Raw genomic sequence first — 21304 nt, forward strand, 5'->3', positions numbered from 1 at the left:
TAGAGCAATGCTTGGTATCACGTGGACTATTACAGTAATCAAGTCTTTAATATCAAAACCTACGTGCACTGGTGTTAACAAAATCAATCACCAACAATTGCAAAAGCAACAATCAATTTTCAAAGAACCTTGATAACGCAATTTTAATGCAGCATTAAACAAGACTTCACTTATTTATATTGAGAAAAGAAGTACCTCTAAGAATTTTTCTGTAAACAATTGAAAAAGTATAATTATGTATGCTTAAAACGTATATTGATTTGAGGAACGATACTTTAATTGTAACTTCAACTAATAAAAAAAAAATGCCGACCTGCAAGGTAGTTTAAAAATAAGGCTATTCGTGAACACTGACAACATCAAACGTTATCAACCAACGAAACGAGAGGGAAGCAATTTTTGTATTCCTCTTTTTTATAAAAATAACTTCTCAAATTACCGTGTATAAAATTTATATATATGCCTATTCGGGAAAGAATTAAATTTAAGTACTCGAAGTGGATACTTAAAAAGTTACATAAAAGTTAGCAGGCATGTAAAACAATATCCATTACATGTGAGTTTTTAAGAAAGAAATTCATATGTAAGACTAAAATTACGAAACTGAAGTGGAATAAATTGTGCAGATAAGGCAGAAATTCTTTTCACCAGAGACACTAATCGTTAATTTTTTTTCTTAATTCGAGTGATTCATCTCAGTGATAATATGACATAATATAATAGAAATAGGATATCTTTTGTCAAAAATTAAAGATTTAACTGAATCTGCAATTGCGACGATTTGTAGTCAAGTTAACTGATCTACAAAAAAGGAGTGAGATTCCTGAAAGTATACCATTTTACAGATTGGCCACTAAAAACAGAATCAGCTCGCTATTGTACGCTTCCACATTTGGAATGATTTTTTGTTTGAAGAATGAAAAAAGCTATGCAATTCAGGGTTAATATAGCGTCATTCAGATATAACAAATAAAACAGCAATAAATTTCGAAACAGGAGTTTATCGATGTTTAAGGTGGTACCTAACACTACAGGGAGATAACTCTCTAAAATCAGCTACACGTTTTAATTACGTTGTGATTTTAAGGAAAAATGAAGCTTCTCAATGATAAAAATTTATGTTTGTCAAACATCAAAATAACCAGTGTAATTTTTCTGATAAAATGGCTGGTTAAAATTTTTGGAAATTTTTGCATGATGATGCAATTATACACTAAGTAAAAAAAATCACAACTGGGAATAGAAGATAATTGGTAAAATTACAGAATAGACTATTCTTGTATTTAAATAATTTGACTGCGAAAACGTGTCGCTAGTTAATTGAGACACATACCTATCACATTGGTCAGCCGATCCATGATGGTAACTGTAAATCTCATTTAGTGTCAATCTCATTCGTTTCAAGTTAGAAGGTGCACACAAGTATTACATATCAGAATACCAACTGTTTGTTGAAATATAAATCCATCAAACTCAATGTAGAAAAAAGGAAATATTAGCGCAGGACTTTGTAACGATGGATCTGTAGAACGTTTAAGAAACCTCATCTGATTGACACTGCTGGTTTTATAACCAAATCAAAATATTTATGAAGTACATTTTGTTAATGTAAAAAGAATTTTAAAAACGTGTTAAGGATGTACACCTCTGAAGAGCCAAACATTTCTAGAATTAAACTTTTTTTCTTAACCTGATTTTGGGGTTATAACACTGTAAAAAAATAATTGGTGAAGAAAAAATCATATGGTGGTGCACTTCTTTTTTTGCTACGGCACTTTGAAAATACCCAATTTTGATTATAGTATTTTCCCCTTTTTCATCAATTTTTACCTATTTTTGGACTATTTTTGTAAAAAAAGCACAGTTCCACAATTAAACTTTTTTTTATACTTGTAATAAAGATGAGGTGGACCAATCTGAATAAATTTAACTAAAAAAAAACTATAGTTAGGTGTTAATATAAGAAAGTTTTATCATATTTTGATGCTTTTTTGTGTCAAATTTACCATGCTGTCAACAAAATACACATCATTTCAACTTTTGTGTCATAAATGATAGAAAAAATACATGCAAGAAATTTGACAAAACAAAATTGATATGGGATGTACACGATTCTTGTAAAATCAGTTTTTGTACTCCTCACCCATTTTCTCTAAATTTAGGCTGTAAAGACTGACTTGATTGGTCATAAAATTTAAAAACTGGATAACTCAAAAACTATTAATTGTGAATACACATTTTTTTCACAGAGTTATGTTTGATTATTATATTTTAAAAATTCATTGATATTTTCTACTTGTATCCCATGTTTTGGAAATAATTCTAGAACGAGATTTTAACGAGACTGAAACGTCAGAAGAATACATCCTTAAGTTGAAAATCGCATGGATAAATAAAGCATTGAGTTGCATTTATATACAGTTGATATAACATTTTCTTGTTGACCTTATTTGATTTGTAATGTTCAGTAAACTACTTTTCTAATACTTTTATCACATCATCCGTTAATGGACAGTTTAGGTTGGTAAACTTTCTTTCGACAAAAAACCTACAAAGTTTTATCCCTCACTTTCTTTTTCACAATTTTTGAAACGTACAATTGCGCTGAATTACCTTCGTGATACAAAATAAACTCTAGAAGTTCTCCACCATGAACGAACAACTTTTTTGTAGAGGTATGTAATATAATTATTTCTGAAACATAAGTTAATTTAATTTATTGAATTAAGCAATAGTAGATTATAATGATAATGATTTCGACATGAAAAAAGACATTTAATAAATACAGCATACATACATAATTATCTTAATATCAGACATGCTGCAAAATGGATTAGTAACATGAAATTTGTTGATTATGTGTTTTAAATATAAATGGTGTTGTTTTAATTGTAATTGTAACATTTGATATAGTAAAATAAAACAACATAGATCAAATCAGAACAAGGCACACATATCTTGAACACATTCGTTCTCATTGTTGACCATGCACTTTCTTATCTTATCAACGAACCAACAATTATCAAGTAAAGATCAAATTGTATGACTTATATCAAAAGTCTAGTACCAAACCTTTAGTTGTTGGTCTGGTTTAGTTACAGGAACGTACGATGAGAGTTTTCTTGCTTTTGGGCTTGATGACAGGTAACTATAAAAAATATATAAGTTCTGTATATAAGACATATAAGATGACAGTAATTAAATTTACAACTTCAAGAAGAAAAGGTTAGTCAAGGAAAAGGAATAGTTATGAAATTTGGAGCGTATGTTTGCCCTGTGTATTTAGTTAGATACTAAATACTTTTTGGTGGACAACACAATTTCACACATGTTCAAGTAATCTTTTCATTGGTCTATTGGTAGTTGATCCGGTGTCTGACTACGCGTACTTCTTTACATTGTATTGTTGTAAGATGACAAGATAAATTGACCATAAAATGTTATAATTTCACAGAAAAATAACGATACAGTATTTTTGAAAAATAAAGATATATTTGCCCAAAGAAAGTCTATCCGATAGGTAATAAAATGCCACTATCAGTTAATTCAAATTTTATAGGTTATATTTTTTTCTTTCAAAGTAAAAGCACAGAGTATAGATAAAGATGAAATACTATCTTGCTGAAAATATGGTTTCATTTTTCAATAAAACACTTGCATAGTAGCTTTGATCTATTGTTTAAATTTATTACTTTTTAATATCAATTTACTGAATTATCAAAATCACCTTATTTCTGTAATTTGTATGGAATTTCTTCAACGGTGTAAGCAATATCTTCTTTCATATAAATCTACAAATTTAAAGATAATTTTCTTTGGACATATCTTCATTTCACCAATTTTGGTGATGTTCGTGATGATCTATATTTTTATCTTTTTAGAATGTTACGCTTAGCACCCTTTTCCTCGGACCCTGATTTATATAGTTAAATTATATTCATAATAGTCAGATGTAATTTTCCACCTGCATTTGAAAGGTAAAAAATATCTTGCTATAGGATGGCTCAATTAGTAGGGTGCCCAGTATAGAAAAAGACGTCTTGTTAACGAGTCTAAGTTGACGGATAACACACGGCTATATGTATATGCAAGCTATTCGAAAATCATTATATTTTCCAATCATGAATGTCGTCGTAAGCTACCGTGGTCATGTTTTTTCAAATTTTTGTTGTTTCTTTGGGTACCCATCTTCAACACGAAAATTAGAATTATTGCTTTTTGCGTTATTTGTTCAAATGTTACTTATCATTTAGCTTAACAATTAAATTCATAATATAACGAAAGCTGAAAAGATTTATAAAATTTAAGTATAAGTATTTCCTGATTTCAGTAAGACTATTTTTTTAGCTAAAATTAACCACATTTTGAACGAAAGAAACTTCATTGCGTGTTACTTTCACGGGATTTTTACTTTAATTACATCAATAAGACATTGTTCATATTTGTGCCAAATATCTTTCGTGTAATGTTAATCGGTGTGAAGAAAATTTAAAACACACATTTAGTGATAATTCTGCCTCGATTCAAACACGCCTTTTCTCGTGCCGTTAATTGTTTTGTAGCTTACACTATCAAGTCATTAACTAGGACAATTGTCACTAACCTCAATTCTCTTTTTTGTTGTTGTATGGTCGATTAGAATGTTTTGAATACTCCAGTTAGTTTGAAGATCGTTGTTTTGTTTTAGGAAATATTTTTTTGTGTTCTTTTATAACTTTAATTGTTTTTTTGAATAGATAGTTTTGTTATAATTGTAATATACATATCGAATCCTTCGGTCACGTTTCAAACCCGGAATATGGCACACATTCAGTGATAATGAACGCCATACTTAACTCCAATTTGTACACAAGAAACTAAAATTAAAAATAATACAAGACTAACAAAGGCCAGAGGCTTTCTGACTTGGGACTATATATAACTTGCACACAGGATTTGCGCCGCTATCTACCTGTCAACGAAATATGTAAAAGTCTCGAATTTGCCATATGTAAAAGAGGGACGAAAGATACCAAAGGGACAGTCAAACTCATAAATCTAAAACAAACTGACAACGCCATGGCTAAAAATGAAAAAGACAAACAGAAAAACAATAGTACACATGACACAACATAGAAAACTAATGAATAAACAACACGAACCCCACATTATACCAGCCGCACATGCTGTAACATGATGCGATACAACATCATCCCTGTTTTGGATCGGTAAGAGCATTGTTTTTTTTAGTTTTGAAGGACAACCCAGATGATTTCACCGATTTGTCAAACCTTTCAAATTGTGACATTGATGAATCTATAGATGCAGCTCGAGATCTTGTTGTTAGGTTGAATGATCTCAAGTCAAAACTCAAAATAGATCATTGTGACCTTAAAACAATTAGCGTCAAATTGGCTACAATTTAAAATGTCTCCCTTGTCAAACTTTTTCCTTGTGAATCTACTTTTAAACATTATGAAATAAGAGCTTCACTCCAGACATAAATTTGATCTCTTTCCATATAGCACAATAACTTACATTCTCCTCTTCAGTTCGGATTGGAAAAGAAGAATGACTTGTTCCTGTCTATCTCGAAAGTCATATGTCATATATGTCATATTTTGCTAGTACTGATAAGGGGAAATCGGTGTTTTCAAAGGGTTGCATTTGTTTCGAACAAAATCTTTCATGTACAGATTTATGCCTATGTCAGGCAAATGACATATGTCAAAATGTAAATACTCGTCTGGTTGCAGTTAAAAACATTGATGGCGACAAAGATGACGATACATATAAGATTTCATTTTTCTGTTTGTGCCTTATGAATAATTGTTAGCTATCGAATGAAAATTTAGCAGTCCATAATATTTTCTAAACAATAAATAAAACATATACTCAATTTTGAAATCGTGGGAAATATAGTAATAATCTATCTAGTTGGGAAAAATATGTAAAAAAAACCCCCAAAAATCCCTGCCATATGGTCTCTGATCTTGACGTGGTTCGGTGGGCTTAAACTACAGGAGACCATAGAACGAAGTAGATAATCTGAGCTTTGATCATAATTTTCTATTTGCATTTGTTCTTTTTTTTTCGTGTTTTTGCCATGCTGTTGTCAGCTTGCCTTCATTTTATAAGTTTTTAATATCCCTTTGGTTTTTCACGCCTTTTTTGTTTGCAATTGTTTGTAAAATACATCGGTCCTGTACATAACCCTCTCCCTTGTGATATTTTTTGAATACTTGTAAACATTATAGCCAAATGTTGCTCATTTACTCATCTGTATATGTAGGATTGGGTGTTTAACCGGTATCTAATAGACGTTTTGTTTTTTAAACATTCAACCCCCTTTTTCTCCGTTTTCAGTCATTTTTACTTCTACACAGAGCTTGAGTTTATATTCAACCAAATTTGACGTTAATGTTGCACAAATTTCGAAACAAATCATTTATATATACACCCAATAACAGAAATTTGATATATACCTAGAAATTGACGAACACCTATTAAAAGACGTCAAAAACACATTTTGTTTTCGACAAACTATAAAAGTTAAGATCTAAAAAAGAACATCTTTAGATCTTACTTGTAATTAATTGAATACATAAATTTCAAATTTAGAAATTGAAATAGGTCAAGGTGACTGTTATTTAACAGTTGTTTAAAAATTTCAAATTTGCACCTTTTTTGCAAAAAAAGTAGATTTAAAGTATTTTTTTAGCGATAAAAATATAAAATAAGTTCTAAATGTATATACAAATGATATTCTCTATAAATTTGTTATTTTTATTTTGCCCCAAACGCATATATGTAGGAGAAACCAGTTATCTAAATGTGCATTTTTCTGGAATTTTTGCTTTGACCTTGATTTAAAAAAAACGTGACCACGGCAGACAACGACGATAACGATATTTCCATGAGGCTTGTCCTCTTTCCAATGATATAAAATATAGCCGTGTGTTATTCCGTTAAGGCAAATCTATTTAATTCGTATTGATGAAAACATGTAACAATTGCAAATTTAAGGTAGAATCGCTGTATACCGCCATCATGGATTGAACTATAGCAGTACTTTATCAGTCTTGTTCTGTGCAGGAATCTGCAATTGTGACATATTTGCAATTCATGTGTAAGACTATGTCATCATATAAACTACAAGAAGTGATTTAATGCATTTACAAAAAACATTCAACGAATAACAAAAAAAAAGTGTTTTTCAAATCATTGTTTTTTAATTTAACAATTTAAGATAACTCTTATAGTAAAAAAATATTGAAATTATAATAACATTTATTTTTTACTTGTAGCAAGAAATCTAGTTTGGTGACTTCAATATTTTCTCTTTATTTTCCTAAGAATAATAAAAAAACTATCTTCCAATATTTATTTTTTAATGAACAATCTATGCAAATTTGATCAATTTTGCACGATTTTCAGGTTGATGACCCATACGTATTATTATTTTTTTGAAGTCAAAGTAAAATCTTCATGATGGCTAAGTATTAAGTATAAGAAAATTTCTATCTGAGGAAATATATACTCATGATCCCCCATAAATTGATAAGAACATGATTATTCAAGCCTTTTCACGTACCCCTAACAAGTTAATTGATTTCCAATGTGAAAAGTAAATAACAAAAACACCGAACTCCGAGGATGATTCAAAATGGAAAATGCCGAAATCAAAAGCACAAACACATCAAACGATTAGTCATATTCTTGATTTGGTCTAGGCATTTTCTGATGAGGAAAATGGTGGATTAAACCTAGTTCTATCATTAGCTAAACCTTCTACTTGCATGACAGTCCCATACAACTCTTATAATGACAAAAATGTGTGAATAAAACAATGTATACTTTAATATTGTTTTTTAAGGTGTGCTTTGCACCCCTCCACCAACTAACGAAGAAGCTGCATTGATGAAGTTCCTGTCGTAAGTATTAACAACAACAACATATTTCTTTTTTTCCTGTATTTTCATTTATTAAATTTCCTCAATTATTTTGATGATAGGGCGTGTCAGGAAAATCTTTATTGTGTATTTTAAAGAAGAAGAGATGGTATATTGAAATGAGACAGCTTTCCTTGGAAGACAAAATGACCAAATGATTTAACAGTAAGTAACTATAGGCCACCATGCACCCTTCAATAATTAGCTAATCCTATACCGCATATCAAGCTATAAAAGTCCAAAACATGACAAATCAATTCAAACGACAAGACTAACGTCCTGAGAACAGAAAAACAAACTACAACAATCTATTGAAATGGGCTTGCTTATAAAATCGACTAAATGCACTAAACAAATAACGAAAACAATAAAGAGAGGGTTCTCTCATTTAGCTATATATAGTGACAGCTAGTTCAAAAGCAGACCCAACTAATAAAAAATCAGTACATACCTAAGGATTGCATATCTTTAAACGAACGCGAGAGATAAAATCTACATGTTTATAAACGTGTAAGTGAAAGTTGGAACACCTTATTTCACAATGCTTATAGTGTCCTTTCATAATATTCAATGACAGCCCTCACCATAATTCAAACTAATTCTATGATTCAGACACATCGGACTTACCGGGAAATAGATTTGTCATGTCAAGAAGTATTTTTGTACACTTTTAGACCCATTTGATCAGAAATCTACTTAGAAACTTCACATCCTCAGTGTTGAATAAATGAAACCTATAAACACGATATTTTGACGCTGAAGCGACGCAAAGCGATCCTACACTCCGTCGTCAATATTGGCATTGTTGACAAAGTTAATATTTAAGTTCAATCTGTGGTTGAATTATTTGCAGACTTTAATCATTTAGTGAAACTTTTTAGAATTTAATCAACCTAGAAAAGATAACAATTATGTCCAAAAGACACAGTATCCAGACTCAAATCAAGAGTTTTTTTTTTTTCCGTATTATTTCTTTTTGCAGTAAACATAAAGATAGTCTGAGATTAAAAACAATCTGAAATTAATAAATTGTAAAACTTTAATTTTAAAACATTTTATCACACTTTGGCAGAAATTTTATCTGAATTAAAATCGTCCGTATTTTGTTGATTAGTCAAGAAAGTTTCTATTTGTTATCATTATTTACATACAGTCTAGGATTACATTTTTTAGATTTCAATTTTACTTTAAAATATTTTCGTAACACGTTTTGAAGCTTTGAAATAAAATTCTTGAGAAAAATACTTTTTTTTTTTAAATTTCAGTATTTTACTGTATATTGACAGTTTTAATTTGGGAATCCACATTACGCTATTACACTGAAAGCAGTATGGCACGAGAGACCGGGGGAAGGGGGGGGGGTCATCGAACATTTACAAATTGTTATCTCCCATAGACTGTCATCAAGGTTGTTATTGCCAAAAACATATTTAACCACAGTAGAGCAATTCACGAGGAAGCAATGTGGCTGCTTGAAAATCTCTACTGAACGAAATTGTATATGTTCTTGACAAATCTATTTTCCTATAAGTACACTATGACTGCTTCACAGTAGTTTGAACTGCTATCCTCTCTTATAATGTTCATTTACCTACTTTACGACATTTTGTTAATGTTGACCATTGCTTAAAATATTACGGTATCTGATATTATAGGACACGATATTGATTACCTCAAAGAGCATTTGAGTTCATCCAATTAAGTTGTGGTGTTCGTGTTGCTTGTAGTTAATTTTCCATTTTTTTAGCTCACCTGGCCTAAAAGGCCATGTGAGCTTTTCTCATCACTTGGCGTCCGTCGTCGTCGTCGTTAACAATTTTTCAAACATCTTCTCCTCTGAAACTACTGAATGGATTTGGATGAAACTTAGCATGATAGTTCCTTAGATTATCCTGCACAAAGTGTGTGCTTCGATTTTTGATCCGTCAAAAAACACGCTCTCATTTTCTTTATTTATAAACAGTAAGTCATATATATTTGTAATATTGAAGAACTATTAGCTGTACATGTTTGCCTGGCATGGTTCAATATGTTCAATAAGGCATTGTTTACCAGGTGAGCGATTCAGGCTCTTGAGAGCCTCTTGTTTTATATTGGTCACAGTTTTTCTTTCTAATTTGGATTTGGATTTCTTTCTGTTTCATATCTTTTGTTTTTGCTACATTTCTGAATCATTTTGTTTGTTTTATTTTGAATTGCTTTGTTAATATTTTTTTTACATTTACAACACTGATTAAAGGTTTAATTCTAATAATGCATCACGTTATTACAATTTTAGACACAGAAATATAAAATTAACCTGAACCACTCAATCCACATACGAAGTTACCCACACAGTTCGATAACAATAAGAATGACGACCACGAATTAAACAAAAAACGTTGTTTATCGGTGTTTTCTAAACAAACAAATACAAAATTCTCAATTATTCGTAATGTTTATGTACAAGTAATTATTCCTAAAGGCGCAACATAACTACTTCATTTACTTCGATTAATCCTTTCAGGTCGGAGGCCTTCACTAGAATAACAGATTCAGGTTCAAAACATATTGCTCAATTATCAACAAAAAGAACATCCTTCAAACATAAATATGTCGTCTGTGGCAGTGGATCAATTGTATCTTACCATTCTGCAAATAGTATAGACATTCAAGCAACAGCAGCTAGTTCCAATGCAGCACACCAAAAGGTATTTAACTGATCTGCAATGTGTTGTTACATTTCTCAACGACAAGATATTTCATATAGTTACGCAAATTTGATATAGAAGCAGACGTTTATTGAAGTGAATATTTGTTGAATAATTATAAAGACGATACTCGATCTAGTAAAATGTTGACAAAACACAATTAAATAAATTCGAACTCGTTTTAAACATATAAACAATTATATATTTCCTGATATTTCAAATCCCTAACAGACCTTTTCAACATTCGTCTACAACAACAGTTGACAACCAAGTTAAACCTAATTTTTCTTGAATACTTCTAAGTCCTCTTTCATATTTGGGTCCAATTACGGTCATCTAAGATGACAAAACATAAAAACTACGTAGTCAAAATGAACCTCAGTTGACGGAATTCCTTTAACGTAATCTTTTTCATAACTATGTTTTAGCAAACATGTCGTCAAAAATTGAGACTAAAGCCTGTAGTTGGTGTAACTAAAATATTTGAAAATTAAATATTTTTACCAAATAGCACTGCATTAAAAACTAATATGCATTTGTTCGTGTATTTCTCTGTTGTAAACCAGTTATACAATACATGATATTTAGAACCTCTAACTTCTTCCAGGCTGCAGTAATTGTCAGCAGAATGATAGCACATATGCCTTCAACATATTGTCACACTCTTGCAGCAAGAGCGCAAGTTGGTGTGTTCACAAAAGCCGAATCAATGGCAGTTTATCCTGATTACGCTTATATGGCAGATAGACCAGAATGTAGAGGTAAGCCGAGAGCTGTATAGCCAGTCAAAGTCGATCAAAAAACTTCCATCATCATGTAGAGGTAATTGTGTAAATACAGAATGTTCTGCGCGCCTGAATCGTAAAAATTGCGTATTTTCAATAGATTTTCAACCCAAATTAACTGTATTATATCACCTCTTTGGCAAGACAAAGTTTATTTCAAAATGTTGTTATAATTGATTGATAAAGTTTGACCTTATGAACAATTGAAAGGGAACATTTAGAAAGAAAGCAGTAATCTAAGGAGAGACAAACACTGTTTTTATTAGTTAATACAAAAACGACAGGTGTCGAACCAAGAATTCAATATTAAAGAGTATCTAGGTTTAAACAACATTTTCTAGCAGCACCTTCATATGGCGTGCATGTTTAATACAATTTTGGATGGCCTCTACATTTTATCTATAATTTCTGGATAACGGTTTGCGGCTAAAGAGAGAACTACTTATACGTAGATTCATGCCAATTGAATTCAACTCAATACTTCTGAAGTTTTATGGGATCTATCCTATTTCGGTTACTGTAAAGGCAGAAATTTTCATGTAAGATTTAATTTCGTTTATTTCGTGGAAAGAATATATCCACGAAATTAAAAAATAAAGACAAAATTTAACCTCCATATAGCATGTATAATACCACTTACATAAAAGGAAACGACGAAATTAAATTCCCAGGAAATCTTATGGAGAGACAAAACCACGAAATTGTACCACCCACGAAAGTTAATGTTTCTTCAGTATCTGCTACGGGTGAAAGTTTCGTCCCAATCTCGGTGGGTTCTATGTAGGTTGCCTTTAGTTTTATATATTGCTTTCGTTTATGCGTTATTTTTCGTTGTATAAATTTCTATGTTAATCACATATCTTTTCATATTTCGAACTTACCTGTACAATGTCTTAATATCTTCTCTTTGTTTGGAATAGATTAGTGCTGTGTTCAAGATCAAAATTCATTGACAAGCAACAAACAATAACCCATATCTCGACAACTTTGAAATTTTATCAATTTGACTTTTAACAAACTGTCATCATGTTAAGTGTGTGTATACGGCAAAAACTAGTGTTATATATTTTGTAATACAATTTTAAACTATTAACGCAATAGATTAACATGGGTTTCTCCTCAAAATCTCACAATCAACTTATTTTGTTTTCGTTCATATTTATATTCGATGGCCCTTTTTTTAAATGTTTTACTAACTTTTCATAAATAAGGATTCATATTCAATTGCCCAGTAATCGTAAAAAATGAAATATATCCTAAATGAAATCCGATACTTTTGATTTCTTAAATAACTATTGCACTTTATAATTATTTTCAAATTACATTAACTACCACTTAAACATGTTTATGAATTCAACATTTTCTTTAATTGTGTAACACTTCGATCACGTTTTTTTCATTTCTTTATAAATGCAGTTCCAAAGCCATAATAAAAAAAAACATGAAAATAAGAGAATGGGGCTGGAATTTTTCTCGAAAAAGGAAGAAAGATAATTTACTTCATGCATTAAAAAAAATGTATCTAATCCGTAAAAAAAGGAAAATGAAAAACAAAAATCTTGTGAAGACTCACTTTTTTACACTGTCTTCATTTATTCATCGTCATTTGTCTTTGAACTTTTTTATTTACGATTTTTGACAATTTCTTGTGATCTACTTTTATTATTCAAATCGTTTTTTAAGGAATCTGTAGTGGTGGTTGTGCATCAACATGTACGTTTGATGGTAGGAAGTGGTCAGTTACAGCCGGTTCCGGTGGTCGTTTGGCTTCCATTCTAGATGACAATCTGTTGTGTGACAGCCGAGATCCCTATCGTCATGGCTTCAATGTTCTGATACATGAATTCGGTCATACAATTCACGGTTATGCGCTTGATGGATCCATGAAAACACGGGTAAAGTCAAGTTTGCTTATGCAGAGCATATTTTGCAAATAGTCATAATACTTTCTAAATACTACTCCGATAAAACACTCCGGTAGCTTTTACAAATCATCATTTGATTAACCCTATATATTTTCAAATTAATATGAGAATTTTTGTCATTTGCCTTTATATTCATCCTATTTCGTAAAATTGTTCATGCCTTTCTATAATATTTCAAAATTTGTAAAAACAAAAACCCAATACACCCCTTATACGAAAGCTCTGCATGAAGAATATCGTACCTTCGATAATTACCCACCAGACCGTGCGACAAGTTAGGGCTAGTGTATCAATTGATCGATATGAAATCTTGGTTCGTCTATGACGATCAATGAAACAGTCAATAGAAAACTCACCAACAGTTAGTAAAATCCACGTAAACAGTTTTGTAACGTGATAACGATACAAGTCTAGCAATATTTGATTGATCAAAAACAAAATTATTGTATTTGAATATAGTTCCTGCTTTTATATGAAACAAAAGAACCGATAATTGCTTATTTGAAACTACCAGAGCAACTGTTTTTACTGACAGTAAATACTAAGCTTCTGTGGGACAGGCAAAACACCAAATACCGATATTAGGATAATCGTCGTTACAAAGCCCTTAAACAACAAGAAAACAAATTCTGGACTAAAATATCAATCCGGACATTCATTCAGTGATTAAACATGTTTCTGTGAGCGTCAAACCCATCTGCAACAACCTGTGATAGTGGTATAACAGGAAAATATAAAAAATAAAATAAAAACGCAACCTCTATAGAATCTGTTGGGAAAGTGTAGTTCAAAGCCTAGTACAATTAACAAATAAAATCTCATATTCACAGACTTAGAAACCAATCAATACATACCATACAGATTAAAAGTAAATGAATTATCTAATCTAAACAGAGGTTCAGATTCCACTACAGCATAATGATATAATTTTACTTGTTTCAATACAGTGACCTAAAATTTTGTCAGAATGGGCGTTTTAGACGGATGCGGACGAGACCTTTCAAAGCAATTAATTTTATTCTAGTTTCAAAACGTTTACGTGATTTTTTTTTCTTCAATTGAGAATATCCGTAAATGTAAATCCAAGAAATGATAAATTAGATTTTTTTCATTGACACAATAGACAGAAGAGACACATAATGTAGTATTCATACATGTATAACAATTGTCAATTAATATTTCACCTCTACTGTACTTTTTTTTTATATATAAAAATGAATTCTTATAAAGGCATCTAATAATATACTTATATTGGTTAAGTATTAATTTAATCACACGAATTATAAATATATATTGTATGTTCCTATTTTTTTAAGATTACTAATGCATATAACGCCGCCAGAAGTCGTGGTACTTGGAGTGCATCATCGTATGCCATGTCCAACGAAAAAGAATATTTTGCGCAAGGTACATCAGCTTGGTTCAACGCAGATCATAGAAACCCACATGGAAATATAATGTCATCGTAAGTACTCGTTTTATGACTTTTATCGAAGCTTGTTCTTACCTTGTTCTGTCTGTTCATTATACTTGTCTTGCCTTGTAGACCCCCTTTAAACGATCAAAAGATTAGTATTCTACTTTGTCAATTTCAACCATATTCGACGTCTATGAGTATGAATGTCCTACTTGTATCTTTCGCGCCTCTTTTAAAAAATTATGTCTCCAACTCCCTCAGACAAATTTGTCATAAGTTGAAATTTGACTATTCTTTTAATTTCCGCTTTTTTGTCATATTGCTCCTGAAATATTCTGACATTGAAATGTCCCTGCTTTCAAATGATCGGCTATATGCGTTCCTGGTTAAACCATGAAAACGCTATGGACGCCATACATTTACAAAGTGCTTCTTCATTCCATAATTTTCTGATACTTCAAATTAGAATTAAGAGTTGAATATGTTTTATGTACTTGAATTGGTTAGTTGTACGATAGCAAAAATGTGATTCAATCAAAATCTGTAGAAATATACTGCCTTTGAATTGTTGTCTTCAATAACGTGACCGCCCGGTAGAACTTCGGCAACCGTAGTTGGCAAATGCGATAGAACCCATGATTAAAAGAATATATACAAACGTGAACTAGAAAGAAATGTTGGTAATTGAATGTTTTCTTATTCACTGCATATTTGTTGAATTTGGAGGTCGACTTTTTCAATAAATTGTCGGTATTTTCCAATGGACACGAACCGCGAGCCTCTCCTTGCCGACCTCTTCTTATTTCGAGATGAGTCAGTGTTCCTTCAGACACGTGTAAAGGACAAGACCAAAGAAGCAAGATCAGTTACCGACGCATCCAAACATTTTGACGAATTTACTATTCATTAACCATCCAAACTTTTCCAAATGGGTTCCATTGATATATCCCCAGAACTAGAAATGAAAAAACAACAACAAAAAATGCTTCTTTTAAGACTGCGATTTGACATAAGCGGTCATATAAGTACCAGAATTTAAGACATATAAATACGAGACGATTTGAATTTCAAAATCATAAACATCTTCACCTTAGTAGCAATATACCCACTCAACCTGCATATGGGTTATACAGTTCCCAATTCATTACGTATTGAAGAGCTTGTAGTTGCTACTCAGACTTAATTAAACGAAACCCATGTCTGATAAAAAAAATTGAACCAGGATTATGTCAAAGAACTTCTCGACCTTTTTCTAAAAAAAAAGGGATATCGATTGGAAGATACCAAGACCTGGTTGATAAATATTCCTTATCAAGTATACAAATAATATACGATGCTCATGAAGTATAGATTGTTTATCATCGTAATTACGTGTCATAGTGTTATTTTATTTGTCTTTGTAAGATATTACGATTACTGTTTAGTAATTTTTTTTTTTAATAATATTTGATGGTAATAATAATAAAATAATATTTTTGGTAATATACATTTGACGTGGCTCGGTACTTATATTTCCCGTCAATGTTTTATTATGCTATGGTATATTTTTTTGTACTCTTATCTTTTAGATTTGCTTGTGTATTTGGTCTATATTCCTTTATGTATTTCTTTGTTGACATATGTGTTGGTTTTTTTTCATAGTGATTAAGATAAGTACACAATGATGATTGATTTACTCTAATTTTTGAAATTTTTAACTATTTTGTCCGTTTGTTTAGTTCACATACTATTGTCAATATAATGGAATTTTATGCGATTGTCGTACAAGTGCAATATTTAGCTAGCTATAAAACCAGATCTATTCCACCATTTTCAACACCAGAAAATTCCTGTATCAAGTCAGAAATATGACAGTTGTTTTCCATTCATTTGATGTGTTTGAGCATTCAATTTTGCCATTTGATTAGTGACTTTCCGTTTTGAAATTTCCCTGAAGTTCGGTAATTTTCTTCATTTGACTCTGAAAAACAAAGGTTTTCTATAAAAAAAAAAAAAAAAAAAAAAAAAAAAAAAAAACATGTAAATACTAGCAGCGGCTTCTAAAGATTTGATACTTAATTTATATACCTTTTCCAATATGTAATATTTTCCACAGTAATGTTTTATACGGCAACAAATCTGGGTAAATGATTGACGTAAAACTATACGTGAGATTTCAAGCACGATTTCTAGTCGAGAAAGCATCCTAAATATATACAAACAAGTTGGTTGCTGATTTCTTGCTGAACAAAGAATTATTCGAGCAATTGAAAAATCTCTGTTCTGTTCTGTTTTTTTTTTTTTTTTACATGTAAGCTTTGTATTTATGGTCTATTTTGTTAACCCGATAAATCCAGGGATCAAGAAATAATCAATGTCGAACAAAAAATGTCTTTGTAATTAAACTCATCCTAGATACCAGCATGAAAACATTACATGTATCCCCAAGCGCGCGTTTGGCTACAAAAGACGTGTCAATGACGCTCAAATCATAAAAGTTACAAAGACCAAATAAAACACGGAACTAAAGAGCAGTGGTAGATTTAAAGAATACAGCTAAGGGACGTTAGATTCGAATTACTAGTAATTTCACATTTAGCGAACGACCATCTGATAATTTAAGATGTCTCGACTATTTTCAAATTACCAGTAGAAGTACTTCTTCATGTGGCAAAATTGTCCCTACTTTTTGCGTCCTTCAAAATAAAAACCATAGGGTTTCTGTTCATATTATCACCTTATGTGTTAAATTGTGCATGTTCATTTTGCTGTACAATGGAATTGTATGCCTTGCCAACTATATATATATATATACAAGTTGGTTTTCTCGTTTGAATGGTTTTACACTTAGTCTAGTAATTTTTGGGACCCTTTTTTGCTTACTGTTCTGTATAAGCCAAGGCTCCGTGTTGAAAGCCGTACCTTGACCTATAATGGTTTACTGTTATACATTGTCACTTGGATGGAGAGTTGTCTCATTGGCATTCATACCACATCTTCCTATATCTAAATACTTTAAACAGTTGAAGGAAATATTACTTTAAGTGATGCCTGCCTTTCAAATGCTTGAACTTGAACAAGAAAAACGCTATCTTGACGCATGACATTATAAAGTGTTATTTTTCTTTACAGTTGTAATAACCATCAGTGTTCAAACGAGATGGCAGAGAGACGTCATATTTATGATAAAGACAGGGAACTGTACAACATTCTAGCTTGGGTTTACGACAGTAACCAGGTTAGCCAACCTGGGAACCTTGCAACATGCGTTTAAAAATACATAATGTAATTTAATTAAATAAATAATGAAAGGCACTTGTGTATGTCATTTTGTCTATGAACCTTCAAGGAATAGTTGTATGAAAAGAATCCCGCTGTTAGCATAAGATACCGACAACTTCATGAAATGCGATTATACTTTGTTTTTCAAGTTACATGTAGTTAATTAATACATTCTCGGTTTTAAATGAGAATAAATAAATGATATATTTTGAATACCCCAAAACTGTATGCGAACTTAATGGTAAAGTTCGTCATTCAATAACATGAATAACCAACGTTAAATAAGAAACCAGGATAGTTTTAACCACTTGATGTAGTTCCCTTTTTAAACTCTGACTTTCTAAATCAGACGGTTGTATGAAAAATAGCTTGCAAGCACACTTTCGTCAAAAATTCATCGAAAGATCAAAACTGTATCAATTGTATCGTAACCCTTAATAGAGTTTTCTCAACATCTTACAAATGAACAAAAATCACCCTAACTTCAACTTATATTCTAATATTATAGTTGATAATTCCATGATTAAAGTTGGAAATTCGACAATTTGAAAAATAAAAAAAAACATTTCCTAATACGCTTCCGCGTAAGTTTTATACTGCTGACAGAGCAACTTTATTCATAAATTGACCTCAATGATCAACTATATGTACTACTGCTTTTGCTTAAACGGTTATAGGAATAGATTATCTTGTTGTTTATTCTTTAGTTTTCTATGTTGTGTCATGTGTGCTGTTGTTTGTTTGTCTTTTTTTCATTTTTAGCCATGGCGTTGTCAGTTTGTTTTAGATTTATGAGTTTGACTGTCCCTTTGGTATCTTTCGTCCCTCTTTTATCGTAGCTGTATTTGGGTAAACTTTAAGTACTAGTAATTTAGGTCCTCAATGCTCTTCAATTTCGTACTTTATTTGGCATTTTTTACATTTTTGAATTCGAGCGTCACTGAGTCTTTTGTGGACGAAATGCGCGTCTGGCGTAAATACAAAAATTGTCTATGATAAGTTTATTTACAATTTACAACCACTGGGTCGATGCCCCTGCTGGTGGAGTTTTAATTCTTCAAGGGTATTACCAGGTCAGTAGTCAGCAACTATATGATGACATTAAATATCATTGATATGGTAATATTTATAGATTAACTGATAACAAAACTTTTGAATTTTTTGAGAATGAAAATGGGGAATGTGTCAAACAGACAACAACCCGACCATAGAACAGATAACAGAAGGTCATAAATAAATAGGTCTTCAATGCAGAGAGAAACTTCTGCACCCGGAGGCGTCCTTCAGCTGGCCCCTAAGCAAATATATATACTAGGTCAGTGAAAATGGACGTCATACTAAACTCTGAATTATACACAAGAAACTAAAAATAAAAATCATACAAGAATAACAAAGGCCAGAGACTCCTGACTTAGAACAGGCGCAAAAATGTGGCGGGGTTAAACGTGTTTTATGAGATCTCAACCCTCCCCTTCACCTCTAGCCAATGTACAAAAGTAAACGCATTACAATACGCAGAGTAAAATTCAGTTCAAAAGAATTCCGAGTCCGATGTCAGAAGAGGTAACAAAAGAAAATAAAGAAAATGACAATAATACATAAATAACAACAAACTACTCGCAGTTAATGTCATGCCAGCTCCAGACCTCATTTAAACTGATTTAAAAATGGTCTTCATCGTATGAATTTAAGGCACAATCCCTCCCGTTAGGGGTTTAGTATTATACCATCATAAAATATATGAGAAGAACATAACCCGTGTCATGCCAACAACTGGTTTTTAAATAAATGTGTTCAATTCCAATGCAAAGACCCTATAACTGAATCAGTTTTAAAGCAAACATATGCAATCTTTATTCACCTGACAACAGTATCGTAACTATATATCTCCTTAATAATTCTATTTAAAGGTTTTTGTTGCTTCTGAGGTGAATACTGGCATTTTTGTGCTTTGTAAGGTATTACCATAAAAGATTGGATGTGAAATACCTAAACGTATAAGATTTCTGCATGTTGAGTTATATTTTTGAATAATGTTCTTGTACCGATGATAAAATTTAGTAAATGTTTTGACACAACTTTTTGGAATTTTGGATCATCAATGCTCTTGTTTGGTTTTATAAATATTTTGATATGAGCGTCACTGATGAGTCTTATGTAGATGAAACGCGCGTCTGGCGTACTAAATTATAATCCTAGTATCTTTGATAACTATTTACACCACTGGGTCGATGCCACTTCTTCTCACCAGCCCAGTAGTCAACATTTCGGTGTTGACATGAAAATCAATAATGTGGTCATTTTTTATATTTCCTGATTACAAAACTTCGAACTTACCGAAAAACTAAGGATTTTCTTATCCCAGGCATAAATTACCTTAGCCGTATTTAGCAAAACTTTTTGGAATTTTGGATCCTCAATGCTCTTCAACTTTGTACTTGTTTGGCTTTATAAATATTTTGATATGAGCGTCACTGATGAGTCTTATGTATAGTCGCCGTCAGCTGAAATTCGTAGCGGTTATCGGTAAAAATAATCTAATCTATCAATCGCGTTCACTCGAGATATAGTTTTTCACATTCCATTCATGAATCGCAAATAAAAAACCACTACTGACCTACCTTTTAAGTGATCACACTGTAATAATCCTGACCTTCACATTTTCCAGAATGTTTTCCATTGTAATTCCGCCATCTTCGTTTCTATGGGGATCATTTGTTTACATATGACATTCGTCACTTACGCAGTTTCCTGAAATGTTCTTTTCATTGATGTGATAACGTTAAATTTGCAAATTTTATGAAATTGAACTCCACGGAAACATTTCCGGTAAAAACAATGGCGGATTCCACCATTCAAAATCGTCTTGTAAAATGTGAAGGTCAGGATTATCACAGTGCAATCACTTAAAAGGTAGGTCAGTAGTGGTTTTTCTTATTTAGCGATTTAGGAATAGAATGTGAAAAACTATATCATGAGTGAACGTGGTTGATAGTTTAGATGATTGTTATCGATAACCGCTACGAATTTCAGCTGACGGCGACTATAGACGAAACGCGCGTCTGACGTACTATTAAAATGATAATCCTGATACCTTTGATAACTATTGACTAGTTTGTGATATCGAAAACCCTGGTGTAATAATTTTTCAGTAATACATGAATTTCTCTCACCAAAATATAAAACGTTGTTATATACACGAGCAAATCATACAAGTTGAGATATATAAACACAGTAAGATGGTAACAAGGGAACGTCGCCATCTAAAAATGGATAATTAACGATAAGAAATGAA

The 21304-nt window shown here is 31.5% G+C and overlaps 1 protein-coding gene across 1 annotated transcript; it reads left to right on the top strand.

The window, feature by feature from the left end:
* The first annotated feature begins 3017 nt into the window (after window positions 1-3017).
* Window positions 3018-18042, top strand: LOC139512056 (uncharacterized). Its single transcript, XM_071299375.1, has 7 exons — window positions 3018-3144; window positions 7856-7913; window positions 10438-10621; window positions 11229-11382; window positions 13090-13301; window positions 14648-14796; window positions 17860-18042. Exons 1-7 carry the CDS (start codon window positions 3111-3113, stop codon window positions 17999-18001), a joined length of 933 nt encoding a protein of 310 aa, XP_071155476.1. The 5' UTR covers window positions 3018-3110; the 3' UTR covers window positions 18002-18042.
* The last annotated feature ends 3262 nt before the right edge of the window (window positions 18043-21304 follow it).

This window comes from Mytilus edulis, chromosome 2, assembly GCF_963676685.1.
Source record: "Mytilus edulis chromosome 2, xbMytEdul2.2, whole genome shotgun sequence".
NCBI lineage: Eukaryota > Metazoa > Mollusca > Bivalvia > Mytilida > Mytilidae > Mytilus > Mytilus edulis.